This window comes from Ursus americanus, chromosome 22 (genome assembly GCF_024610735.1).
Source record: "Ursus americanus isolate L20-20 chromosome 22, mUrsAme1.1.p, whole genome shotgun sequence".
Lineage (NCBI taxonomy): Eukaryota > Metazoa > Chordata > Mammalia > Carnivora > Ursidae > Ursus > Ursus americanus.
Window position 1 is genome coordinate 37,912,994 of NC_142148.1, and position 12,912 is coordinate 37,925,905.

The window sequence follows — 12,912 nt, forward strand, 5'->3', positions numbered from 1 at the left end:
CCTGTCTTGCAGATGCCACTTTCTCACTGTATGTGAAAAGGCAGGTGTGAGGGGTAGGTGTAGGAGGAGGGGGAAAAGATAAATAAATAAATAAATAAATAATCTCCAGATATAATCACACAGTCAGCTAAGGTTTCAATATATGAATTTTGGGGAAATACAATTCAGATCAGAGCAAAGAGCACCAGAAAGTCACTGAAAAATTTACACCAGTGAGATGACATGATCACATTTGACAAGGTAAATCAGATGCAGGGCAGAGAATGGACATATGAGGGGCAAAAGAAGACACGCGGGCAAGTTAAGAAGCTTTTTGTAATAGTCCAGTTAAATCCTTACTCAGTTTACTGTAGTGCCATTGGAAAGGAGAGCAATTCAAGAGTGATACAGGAGATAAAATTGATATGATATAGCAATTCATTTGAAATGAGGATGAAGTTATAAGAGGTATCAGGGATGGTGTTTAGGGTTCCTGATTGTTCAACTGAAAGAGTGATGAAGCCATTCAAAGAGATAGGGGACCTGGGAAGAAATCTAAGTGTGGAGGAAAGATCATGAGTTCAGTGTGGTATATGGTAGATTTTAGGTACTTTTGAGACATTAAAGATTGATATTTAATACTCTTGTATGATAATGGTATTTTGCCAGAAGAAATTAATACTTAATGCTGAAACAAATATCCTCTAAATATCAATGCCTTAACATAATAAAGGTTTCTTGTTTATATCATAGTCCAATGTGGTATTTTTGGATCCCTGAGATACTCCTTCAAGCATTGATTCAGGGATCCAAGCTCCTTCCTCCTTGAGATGCTGCTTCTGAGATCACCATGGGAAGAAAAGAGAGAATATGGGTGATTGTACAGAGGATTTGATGGTTAGGCCTGGAAGTGGCATACATCACCCTTGCCTTATAACCCATCCAGGATGCAGTCACATGTCCTATCTAACTTCAAGGGATGCTGGGAAATATAGTCTTCCTATGGGTCAAGAGAGAGAAAATTGTATTAGTGAACATCTCTGCCACATTTACTAGTTGTTAGTCACTTCATGTGTTTTAACTCATTTCATCCTCACATCAATCAAGGTAGATACTCTATTATCATATCCATATAATAATTAAAAAAGCAAGGTGTAGAGACTGAGTAACTTGCCAAGGGTCACATAATCAATAAGGGTGAACTCAGGATTTGAATCCAGATGGTCTAGTTTCAGGTGGCTTTTAACCGGTACATAACACTGCCTCTTAAAGTTGATATTTAATATCATGGTTGCATGTATAGGTTAAAAGTTCAAGAAGAGGGGCGCCTGGGTGGCACAGCGGTTAAGCGTCTGCCTTCAGCTCAGGGCGTGATCCCGGCGTTATGGGATCGAGCCCCACATCAGGCTCTTCCACTATGAGCCTGCTTCTTCCTCTCCCACTCCCCCTGCTTGTGTTCCCTCTCTCGCTGGCTGTCTTTATCTCTGTCGAATAAATAAATAAAATCTTTAAAAAAAAAAAAAAAGTTCAAGAAGAAATTTTTGTTGAAGATAATTTTTTGAGTCATTGGTGTAACTCAGGGTTTCCCAACTTCAGTGGAGTTGAAATTTTGGGCCAGATGATTCTTTGTTGTGGGGGTTGTCCCATGCACTTTAGGATGCTTAGCAACATCCTTGACCTCTGCCCACTAGCCACCAGTAGCACTCTTTTCCCAGTTGGGACAACTAAAAATGTCTCCAGACACTGCCAGTGTCCCCTGTGGATCAGAACTGCCCCTGGTTGAGAATCACTGTTATACCTGAACCATGAGTATGGATGAAATTATTCAAAGAAAAAGTATAAAGTGAAAAGAGACAAAGGGCTAAGACTAAGTCTTAATAAACTCCAAAATGAAATGGCTGAAAAGGAAAAAGGGCCAGTAAAGGAAATTGAGAAGGAATGCCCATACAGGAGGAATCTCAGAAGGGTGAGAAAAATTAAAGGGAAAGAATGCTGCAAGGAGGAATGAGAGGTTAAGGGTTAAATGCTGCTGAGAGATCTTGTAAGAGAAAGATTGAAAAATGTCCATTCAATAGCACATGAAAGTCACTGGTCATCTTAATAAGAGGTATTTCAGTTGGTTAATAAGATAGAACCCAGAAGAAAGTGGACTGAGGGGCGCCTGGGTGGCTCAGTTGTTAAGCGTCTGCCTTCGGCTCAAGGCGTGATCCCGGCTTTCTGGGATCGAGCCCCACATCAGGCTCCTCTGCTGGAAGCCTGCTTCTTCCTCTCCCACTCCCCCTGCTTGTGTTCCCCCTCTCACTGGCTGTCTCTATCTCTGTCAAATAAATAAATAAATAAATAAAATCTTAAAAAAAAAAAAGAAGAAAGTGGACTGAAAAGCAGAAAGTGGGATGTAAGGAAATTGACACAGCAGGTATTGACAACCTTTTGAAAAGGAAGGAGAAGCAGTAGCTGGAGGGTGTTGTGGAATCACAGGAGGAATTTTTTTTTTTTAACATGAAAGAGACTTGAGAAAGTTTCAAAGTTGATGTATGGCTCTAGTTCCTTGAGTTGACATGAAACAAAGAATAATCAGGGTAAGGTTTCTAAGAAAGCATAGGTGGACTCTAGGCTGTGGTGAAAACAGCCTCCCTCTTGTAACAAAAGGGATAGTGCCCAGTCTGATGCACTTTCCTGCAGATGCTTTACATGTAGCATTTCTAAATAAGAACTCAATATATTTCTCACAAAATCTGCAACTGCTCCTGTATTGCCTAATATTATTAATAATAGTGCTATTCTCCTCTTAAACTATTCCATGAAACTCTTATCTCCTTTCTCTTCCTCATCCTGTTCCCAAAATCTATTCCATTACCAATTTTTATTGATTCTACTTTTGTAATGGGTCTTGAATCACAGCCCTCCTTTTATTTCCATTGCCAAAAAATAAGTGCATATTTTTATTACTAGCCCAAGTGTCACTTTCTTCTTGAACCCCTCCTTATTTCTCCCAGCCAAATTCACAACATTAAAAGAAAAACAGAAGCAGAGAATGTTAAAATAATTATTACCTTAGTACATCATGAATCATACTCATGAGTGTCCTGTTACTCAAAACAGTTTTTTTTTCCTTTTCTTTTTTCTTTCTTTCTTTTTTTTTTTACAATCCTTAATAGGACCTTCCTCTTTTTTCCTTTTTTTCTTTTATTACTAAAAAAGGTATTGCAAATATTAGCTCTTACACACCTGGCTTAAGTACTACATAGATAATATGGCAACCCCAATCGTCAAATAAATGTGGATTCACTACATCCACCAAATCAGCCTTGTAGATGGTCTGATATTTAGAAATGCAATACATTTGGGGGAGGGAGTTGTCAAACCTCCTATAAATTCTAGGTCACTCTACTCTTGGGGTGGATTCTATCCGAACTGGATTTTCAGGACACCAACAGATGAGTATTACCTGGAATCAAGGCAGCCCTTTAGCCCAGTGCCTTGAGTTGAAGCAATTGGAAGAACCAAAGGATAAGATGTCTTGGCTCTGGTTGACGGCCACTTGAATTTGCTTTGATGTAAGATTTTTGTTTCCAATATAACATTTTGGTTGGCCACTAAGTTTCTAAAACCCTGATTTAGTCCAGTTTATCTCTGCTCTTTCCAAACTTCACAACACTCCAGCGAAAACTGTAGTTTTTACTACAAGGTTGAGGAGCTGATTGTATAAGGTTCGGAACTATTTCCCAATCCTCTCACTTCTTTGGGTTATATTTACTCACCAAGAGGAAAGCTTCAGATTATCTGGTAAAATCCATCCAGACGGGTCAGTTAGAGTAAACATGGACAATTCGCGTTGACTCAATTCCTCTCCCACTTTTACATCCTCCAGCTCCAGAGGCAGCTTTCGCCCTCTGGTTCGCCAGTCACCTAGCGCACCTGGACCTCTAGGCCACGCCCTCAGGTTCTCCCAGCGCGGCGAAGCCGGGGGAAGCGCCAGCAGCCTCACGCTCCTCCCAGGCGTCCTCTCCACGCCCCGCCCCCCTAACGCGAGGGCATCTTCAGCCCCCTCGAGCCCTGGCTCCGCCCCCTCCGGCTCCCTAACGTCCTCGGCGTCTGGCCCGAGCCTGCGCCTGCGCGTGCGCCCTGGGGCCGAAGTAGGGGCGCGCGGAGACTGGAACGCGGAGAGCGGCGGGCGGTGCAGCCAATGGGAGGCGTCGTTGGCTCGCGGCTGGGAGGCGGGGCCTGCGCGGGTGTTAGGTTAGCGCGAGGCGTGACCTAGTTGACAGGCTCTGAGGTGCTGCTGTGGCGGCGGCCGCGGGGCTGAGGCGGGTGGGAGCCGAAGCCGAGCGCGGGCTGAGGGAAGAGGGCGGCGATTGGCGAGTGGCGCGGGACCCGGAGCCTTTTGCACTTTTTTTCCTCCCGAGTGCCCCCTCCCACCCCTCCCACTCCACACACACCCTGTTTGCCCGTGAGCCTGGGGAACTTGCAGCTTAAAGCCAGCCACCCCCACGGCAACATGTACCCCAGCAACAAGAAGAAAAAGGTGTGGAGAGAGGAGAAAGGTAACTGGCCCGTCGAGTCCTGGGGGTGCGGGGGGTGGGGGTCGGGTGGGGGCGGGGGTCAGGGCTGTGTGTGCCGCGGCGCCCTCCGCCCGAGCTCCCGCCTCGCGCCCGCCCGGCCGGTGCCGCCTCCCTCGCGAGTCCGTGTGTACACACGCGCACACGCGCGCGCACACCAGCGTGCACGCGCCGCCCCCGGGCACCTGCAGCTCGCGCACGTGTGGGCGCACGCCCCTCTGTTGCCTGCCGCGCCCGGTCACCTTCTCCCCTTGCGGGGCTGCCTTCGCCTGGTTGGTGGCGTGGACCCGGCGCGACAGTCCTCGGGCGAGGCACAACTTGCTCAGGTCTCCCACCCTCTCCCGGGACACCAGCTGGGACTTTCGGACTCCCGGCCAGGTTGTCCCGGGCACAAGTGCCCGCCGGCGGGCACACGGGCTGCAGCTGCAGCTGCGCCTCAGCGCCCAGCTGACCCTCATCTCTTCACTTTTCGCCTCTGTCCCGCACGCCCCAGCTGGCAGAGTGTCTGCACCTTCGGGCGTTTACCCCTTCTCTAGGCCCCTTCTGCGCCGCAGTGTGACTTTTGAAACCTGGAACTGTAGGGGAAACTGAAAACGGGCGTCTTGTCCGTGAGGATAAGTGCTTTCAGAGAAGTCTGAATGCGCTTTTCTCCGCAGTTTCTGTGTATTTCATCCCCATTTGTAATCAGAAGTTGCTCAGTGTTAGATTGTGAAACTGATATCACTCTCCATGAATGAACCTATCCCTGAATTTTGTGCATATTAAAGCTGATCCAGAGCAGCTAGGTTGACAGTGGCACTGATTCCTGTAAGACACATCCAATTCTCTTTTCTTTCTCCCTCTCCTCTTTTTTTCTCTGGCATTATAGTTAGATAATATTCCGAGATAAAACTTTAGTCTCTGGAGTTTTTTCTTTCATTCTTTTTACACTTTTTTTTTAAAATTCTTTAGCTTTTTACAGAAGTGTAGCAAAAAGTACTTGCGTTGCTTCTGCTAACATAGACTAAATCTGTGTATCCAGAGTGAGGTCGGGTAAGGATAGTGCAGATCTCTCCGAAGTATCCCATCTTCTTCATATTAGAAGGGTTATGGGGTGATTAGGTTGAGAGTTGATTTCCTTGATATAGCTCTTTAAAACCTGTAGATTCTTTTTGCAAGTCCTGGCCTTTATAAACACTAAGGACAAACAGTGGACGTGAGAAAGAGAATGTATGTGGAAAAAGAATCCTTTATAGAGGGCCTACAATGCAGAAGGAAAGGGATGAGGAGGGGATTTCTTTCAAATTAACTACTGTGAAGATTTAACATAATTGAACAATCCAACTAAAATAGCCTTTAAAATATTGAAATATTAGGTTGTATGTAATTTAATTGTCTCAATGATTGTGGGCTTACATAGAACTAAAAATTCTGTCTAGAATAATAGCCTGGTATATATAAAGTAGTGTAAGATAATCTTTGTTTTTGCAGTGGCAGTTACTTTAGTTTCATCACACTTTTAACAACAATTTACCTTGTAAGCATTGAAAGATCATCTGTGCCCATTTTTTGTTGATGGTCTCGGAATGTTAGTTTTGTATTTATTGATAATAAGGCAGAATAATGGAAATCATGGAGATTGTTTGCAATACATGATTTGCTGATGATATTATGGTGATTGCTTAAGAAGTATTTTTCTGTCATAATAATGTTCCTAAAGTAACAATGTTATAATGTTTCCTTTATTTAACATCTACACATTTGGGCAGTGGCAAGCAGGCATTTTAGAATCTTTAATGTCTTGAGTTTTTTGGTTTTTTGCTTCTAACAATAGGGGAAAATGTAACCAAATTAATATTTTCTGAATAAAGAAGCAAATGCACAATTAAAGAGGGTATTTAACAAATTAAATTTGTCTTGTCTAAAACTAACCTATTTTTGCATGAAGTTTAATGTTAAAGGAAAAACCTGTGATTTGAAGACTTTAGTGTATGTCTCAGTGTATCATTGTCTATTTTTGAATGTTTAATATTTAAAAGTATGTATTGTACCATCAAGAAGGAACTAAGGATTTCTAGTACAGTAGGTAGTATTAAAGAACTGTTGGGATGCATGACCTTTTTTCTATCATTGCACTGGCAAGGATGGTATTGTAGTTTTACAGCTGTTACTTAAATCTAAAGGAAAGCTTATCCACCTCATTGAAATGTCAGGGCATTCTGTAAACACACTTTAACTCAGTATGCCATCTAATAGTAGGTCTGTCTACTTACATGCTTGGTTCATAGAGCAGATTCATTGTAAAGGGGAAGCATTCTTTCAGGAAAAGTTTTGTGTAATGCCAAAGAAACTGTATAGATGTTTGTGGTTCTTAGTATGTTTCATTGCTTAAACAAGTAACTAAGGACTTCTTAAGTCCACATATGTTAATGTTATTGATGTATTATTTTGAGCCCTAATTTAAAACCGCTTAATGTGTATTATAATTTCAAGTACTGGAACATATATTATCTCATTGTTTTATTTTCTGATTATTGATCTTGTTTCTTTTCTAAGTGTTCATACTTAAATGTTTAAATAAATGGAATGACAGAGGCCAGGTTGCATTTCTATATTACCTTCTGACATTTACTAAAACTACAAGTTGCTTCATAATATCTCTCAACCTGATCACTGCTAACTGCAGTATTTCTATATTAGTGATCTGAACTCTTTTAGTAGTGCTTTGGTAAGTGCTAGTCATCCCTTTTCCTCCTTTGTGTGAGTATTCCAAATTTACCGTTTCCTTCAAGCTTCCTATTCCATTAGGACCCCCTCCTCCTATGTTACACAGGTGACTTCTCCTTTTAGTTCATTTAGAAAATACATGTCATATAACATGAACGGCCCTAACATCTTCCTCTGTCCATTTCTTGTTCTTTGTCCTTTCAGCTCTGCTTTTGTCTTAAAGGAAGCACTTTTCTTACGCTCTTTGTCTCATCTCCTGTGTTCCTTAAGATCTTGTGCTATCATCTATTCCCTTTTGGGTATATTTAGTTTGTCAGTGTCTTTTGGTTCCCTTCCTCAGCTTATAATGATACTCTAGTCTCTACCCTAAAATACCCTTCTTTCCAAAGGGCTTCATCTTGGAGTTGCTGTTCTCACTTCTTTTCCTCAGTTCACTCGTAGTGTCCTGGATCTCAGCTATACTCTCGTGAAACTAATGTTCTTAAATTCACTCAGTAGTAACAGTGTGGTACTAATATAAAAAGAGTTACTATTTGAGTCCTGTTTGTGTGCCCAGCACTATTCTAAGTACAGTAGTCTCCCCTTATTTACAGGGATTTGTTCCAAGACCCCCAGTGGATGCTTAAGACTGCATATAGTACTGAGCACTATATATGCTATGGTTTTTTTCTGTATATACGTACCTATGATAAAATTTAATTTATAAATTAGACACAGTAACATTAACAGTAACTAATAATAAAATAGAACAGTTATGACTATATACTATAGTAAAAGTTATGTGAATGTGGCATCTCAGAATATTTTATTGTACTGTAGATGACGTGAGATGGTAAAATGCCTGTGTGATGAGTGAAGTGAGGTGAATGACATGACATAGTGTTAGGCTACCACTGACTTTCTGACAGTATGTCAGAGAGGATTGTCTTCTTCCCTACTGCAGTTGACTATGGATAACTGCAGCTATGGAAAGCAAAACTGCAGATAAGGGGGGGACTACTGTACTTTACATGGATTACCTCATTTAATTTTCACAACAACTCTATGAGGTAGTATACTGTAGTGTCAAGGGCTTTGAACATTTGTTTGGTTTGAATCTTGTACTGTTTATAAGCTGTGGAATGTTAGGTAAGTTATTCAACCTCTCTAGCTTAATTGCCTCATCTATAAATTGTGTATAATACCTACCTCAAAAAGAAACTGAGACATAAAGAGATTAAGTAATCCAAGATCGCATAGATTTGTATGGTTTGGGATTAAAATCCAGTCAGCTCTGTTAACCATTTTGCTCTCTTTTCAGTGCTGTTGGTGATCCAATTGATAAACCAATGGCTTTTTAATTTTTATTCTTCCTGATCTTCCTGTAGCAATTGAGAGTATTTCTTCTACTTATTTTATTTTTTGATTTAAATTCAATTAACATAGTGTATTATTAGTTTATTATTACTATTAGTAGTATTAGAATACAGTGATTCATCAGTCATATATAATACCCACTGCTCCTTATATCACATGCCCTCCTTAATGTCCATCACCCAGTTACCCCATCCCCCCACTCCTTTCTTCTTATTCAAACTCTTTTCTCTGCTGGTTTCTACATCATTGGCACTTTGATTCACCTTATACCTTCAGTGACATCTAAGTTTTATTTCATTTTTCCCCCTCTTTGTGTCCACCCGCTAGTTGTTTTTTTTGAGGTTTGATCACATTCCTTACCTTTTCCTATGAACTTCCTTTGGGACCAGAAGTTTTGGTCATAATTTCCAAAATCTCTAGGCTAGCTAGGTCTTTCCTGAATTCCAGATTCTTGGATTTCAGCTTGAATGCCCTTTTGCAGTATGGTGTTGACACTTGAATATTGTAGTGTTGTGATTTGATTATATCACATCTGGTTAAAATACCTTATTAATATTATTACCTCAACATGACTAAAGAAAAGCTAGTTCTAGGAGCAGGGAAAAATGTTGGCCTCCTATTTCCTGTTCACTTATATTAATACCTTCTGCAGTTTATTTCTGGAATGAATCTTTTAAAGTGATTATTTTATGAGGGTTAGACACCTAAAACTAGATACTATCCTTAAATCCATTCACTTTGTAGTACGCTAAAAGACAGTTGGAGAGAGTACGACTGTCAATCTCTTTACATTGTGGGGATGTTTGGTAAAGTATAGGATACATGACAGCTGACAAAAAGAAACACATCGCCTCTTTTGAGGAGCTTTTCCTGTGAAAGTAGTACACTGTAGTGACTAATAGTATAGGCTATAGTTTTTGACTACTGGAGATATCTGACTGGATTTTAATGGAAAGCTTTCTTGCTTTGGACAGCTACTGAATTTTGATGTGCTTAATTTCCCTATCTACATAATAATAATAATAATATCAATTTTGCTGAGTTGTTGGAAAGATCATTTCCATGAAATTATATGTGTGAAGTACCTGGCACTTATAAAGAACTTACCGTTCTTAATTCTAAGATGCATTTTAAAAAATATTTTTTATATTGTCACTAATTCTAAGATGCATTTTTTATTTTAATCTTATCAAGATGTATATTGAAAGTAGTGTTTAATTACCTCCACAGAGTTATTACTAAATTCAAAGTGCACTTTTATTATTGATGGCATGTTTGAATTAAGGAAATACTGTGGTGGCTGCCTTTCTTGTGCTCTTAGCATTTGTACATACCCGTCTTAGGATTTTGTGTTTTATTTATGTAGCTATTACTTTGTATATTATCCATGCTTATTTTGTCTTGTGTACTCCTCAATGTTAAGGATCATCTTTGTACCTGCAGTATATAAACATTTTACTTGGCACATAGTAGACTGTTAATATATGTTGATTGAAGGAGTTCATTTATTTCTTGAACTATGATAAGAGTCTTCTTCATCAGGCTCTGAACACCCCCCCCCCCGGTAATATAGTATTAATGTGACAATTTTTAACATTCAGATATGGAGTCATTAGATTTTCATTTTGATGTTTCTCAAGCCCAACCAGTTCTTTGGTTTGTTTACATGATTAATATCTAAATTATAGAATAATTCCTGAACTTAAAAGTTAAATACAAATGGAGATTCTGCTTTTATTTTGCAAGAACGTTTACTGAAGATGACCTTAGAGGAGAGACGCAAAGAATACATAAGGGACTATGTTCCCCTGAACACCATCCTATCGTGGAAGGAGGAGATGAAGGGCAAGAGCCAAAATGATGGTAAGTTTCTCAGAATATTTTTCAGGTAGATAATGTTGCCATTTATTTATGACTTCTGCATGACAATTATTGATAGAAATGAGTAACTGGAATTCAGGAAAGAGATGACATTTTTGCAGTTTGAAATGATTGGTTGTCATTCAGTTGTTTTTAGCAATCTATTGTATGTTATTTAAACTTAGGAAATTATATTAACATAATTCATGTTACAATATAATGGACCACATTTATATTATGGCACTTTTGAAAAATTATTCTGCAGTTGTTCTTGGAGCAAATAATATTAAGGATGTGATGCTTTGGTGGTGTGGCCTTTTGAGTTTGTTTTGATTAGGTTCATTTATTTCTTCAGGTTTCTTCAAGTTATTCTAAGGATTGGATACAGTTGAAAGTATATTAGGAAGAATAGAGAAAAACTAACATTTCCCATAGTTTTAGAAAAGAATATAGATTTTGTATGGTGTGGTATTATATCTGCATGTAAAGTATTTGTATGACAGAATTTACTCTCAAAGTCTTTATGATTTAATGAGAGTCTAGATTGTTTGAGTGAAGATGTGTGTTAGCATATAAATAAAATTTTAAGTATTGGAAAGGTACATGGAAAAAATTCTAAAAAACAGCATGATAGATTTAATGGATGCTTATTATGCTTACCTCTGAATTAGCACTCTTTGATGTTAATGGTCTGGATGTGAAGCTTAGAAGAAATAGGGTGCTTTTTAGGATACTTAGCAAATGAGAAAGAAAGGTAACTTTATGAAAGGAACTTGGAAATGCTAATTGCACAGGTTCTGGTCTTAGATTGATGGAACTATACAAGATACTGTGGGTTCAGAAGAAGAAGATTAATAATGGAATTCCTGTGGACAAATCTGGGAAACAGTGGCCCAGTTAGGCTTTGGTGTCTGTGAAGAGAATACATTTACCTGAGTGTTTGCATTTTAGACAGAATTTTTATTTTTCTTTGCTCTGCTTGAAAACGTATGTGAACTTGGGCAAGTGGGGTAGTAGTTCCACCTCATGTTCTGATGGAGTCATTGGGCAAGCTGATTGGGACATACACATCTAACCTGCTTGCCCAGGGTTTTCAGTAAATGCAAGCTTTTTTATTAATGGTCTAATTAAGACCCCATTCATTGAAAGAGAAGGTAGTGCTATGTAATGAAAAGAATGTAGAGCCAGAGAGCAAAAGGACAGAATTTGGGCCTTGATTGATCTAGGACCATGTGCCTTTTCATGTTTGGGTCTCAGTTATTCTTCTTTTTTAGTAAGACACTGGTATCAAATACTTAGGCACCATTTTTTATGGCTAGTAAATCTCTCTTTTTCCAGTACTTAATTCATTTGATTTTCTTTCTTAGTTGCTGTTTTAACTGGTCACTTTTCTAAGGATGTAGTACTTGATGTTCTTTTAAAACAATTTTGCCTCTCAGGAAGAGGTAGATTCCTGTTGCTGTCAAAACAATTGACAAAGCAGTAGAGATACCCAGGTTGTATTGCCCAATATTGGTCTGCTTGCCTCTGCATAAAGGCTTGGACTTTATGTTGGCTGCTTCTATTTGAATACACACATAACAGTGCAGGGTTGAACTGGGTTATCAGAGAACTTATAGTTGGGTGTTTGTAGAGATACCACACACCAAAACATGTCCCCTAAATCAGAAAAATACATTGAATCACATCTGCCATTGTTATTCCCTAATAGGATCCTGTGTATTTACTCCCGTCTCCCAATATGAGCTTTGTAAGTGGTTACAACTCCTCTATGTATTTCACTTTTTTCCTTCATGCTTTTCTGAACTGAAAGTTTTTCATGGGGAGTGAGGTGGTATGATCAAAATTATATTTCTTTTGAATACTGTTTTTTTCTTTTCATCTAATGTTACTTGCTCCCCTGTTGTGACCTAGAAATTAGTGACTAGCCTCTTCGTTTTTCATGCAACAGAATGGCTCATTCGACAAGAAGTATCTATTTATTTCTTTATATAATATATATCTTTCGAAAGTGCTTTCTTCCAGTGTTACCTGTCCAGTGCGCAGTTACATTAAAATATAAACAAAGAGTTTTAGTATTTTAACTGTTTGAAAGATCCTTTAAGAATATAAATTAAAAAATAATAAATGACGACTATAGTTTATATTTTATTTTGAAATGTTTAAGCTACTCTTTATAAATGTATATGTATGTAAGTAGGTTTGGATTTTTATAATACCTAAATTTTTTAGGTATTTATTGAGCTTGCACAGTATACCAATTTCAAGTGTTGTAGTTTATCATTATTACTTACATTTTTAGAGAAGGACATTTTGGCCTTGATATCCAGGATTACATGGAAAGTTCTCAAGCTATTGTTTTTAATTTTTTTCTTACTTTGTTCAGTTTTGCTTTACTTTAATTAAATGCTTTTTGTTATTTTATTGTAGTAGAAAGTTAAATAAGCTGGGG

The 12,912-nt window shown here is 39.0% G+C and overlaps 1 protein-coding gene across 2 annotated transcripts in view; it reads left to right on the forward strand.

Moving 5' to 3' along the window:
- The first annotated feature begins 4,223 nt into the window (after positions 1-4,223).
- Positions 4,224-12,912, forward strand: part of MACROD2 (mono-ADP ribosylhydrolase 2) — a 1,878,458-nt gene continuing 1,869,769 nt past the window's right edge. For both annotated transcript variants that reach the window (XM_087853758.1, XM_045805705.2), the window contains exons 1-2: positions 4,224-4,523; positions 10,347-10,463. In XM_087853758.1, coding sequence (XP_087709884.1) covers positions 4,478-4,523; positions 10,347-10,463 — 163 coding nt within the window. In that variant the 5' untranslated portion in view covers positions 4,224-4,477. The remainder of the gene's footprint in view (positions 4,524-10,346; positions 10,464-12,912) is intronic.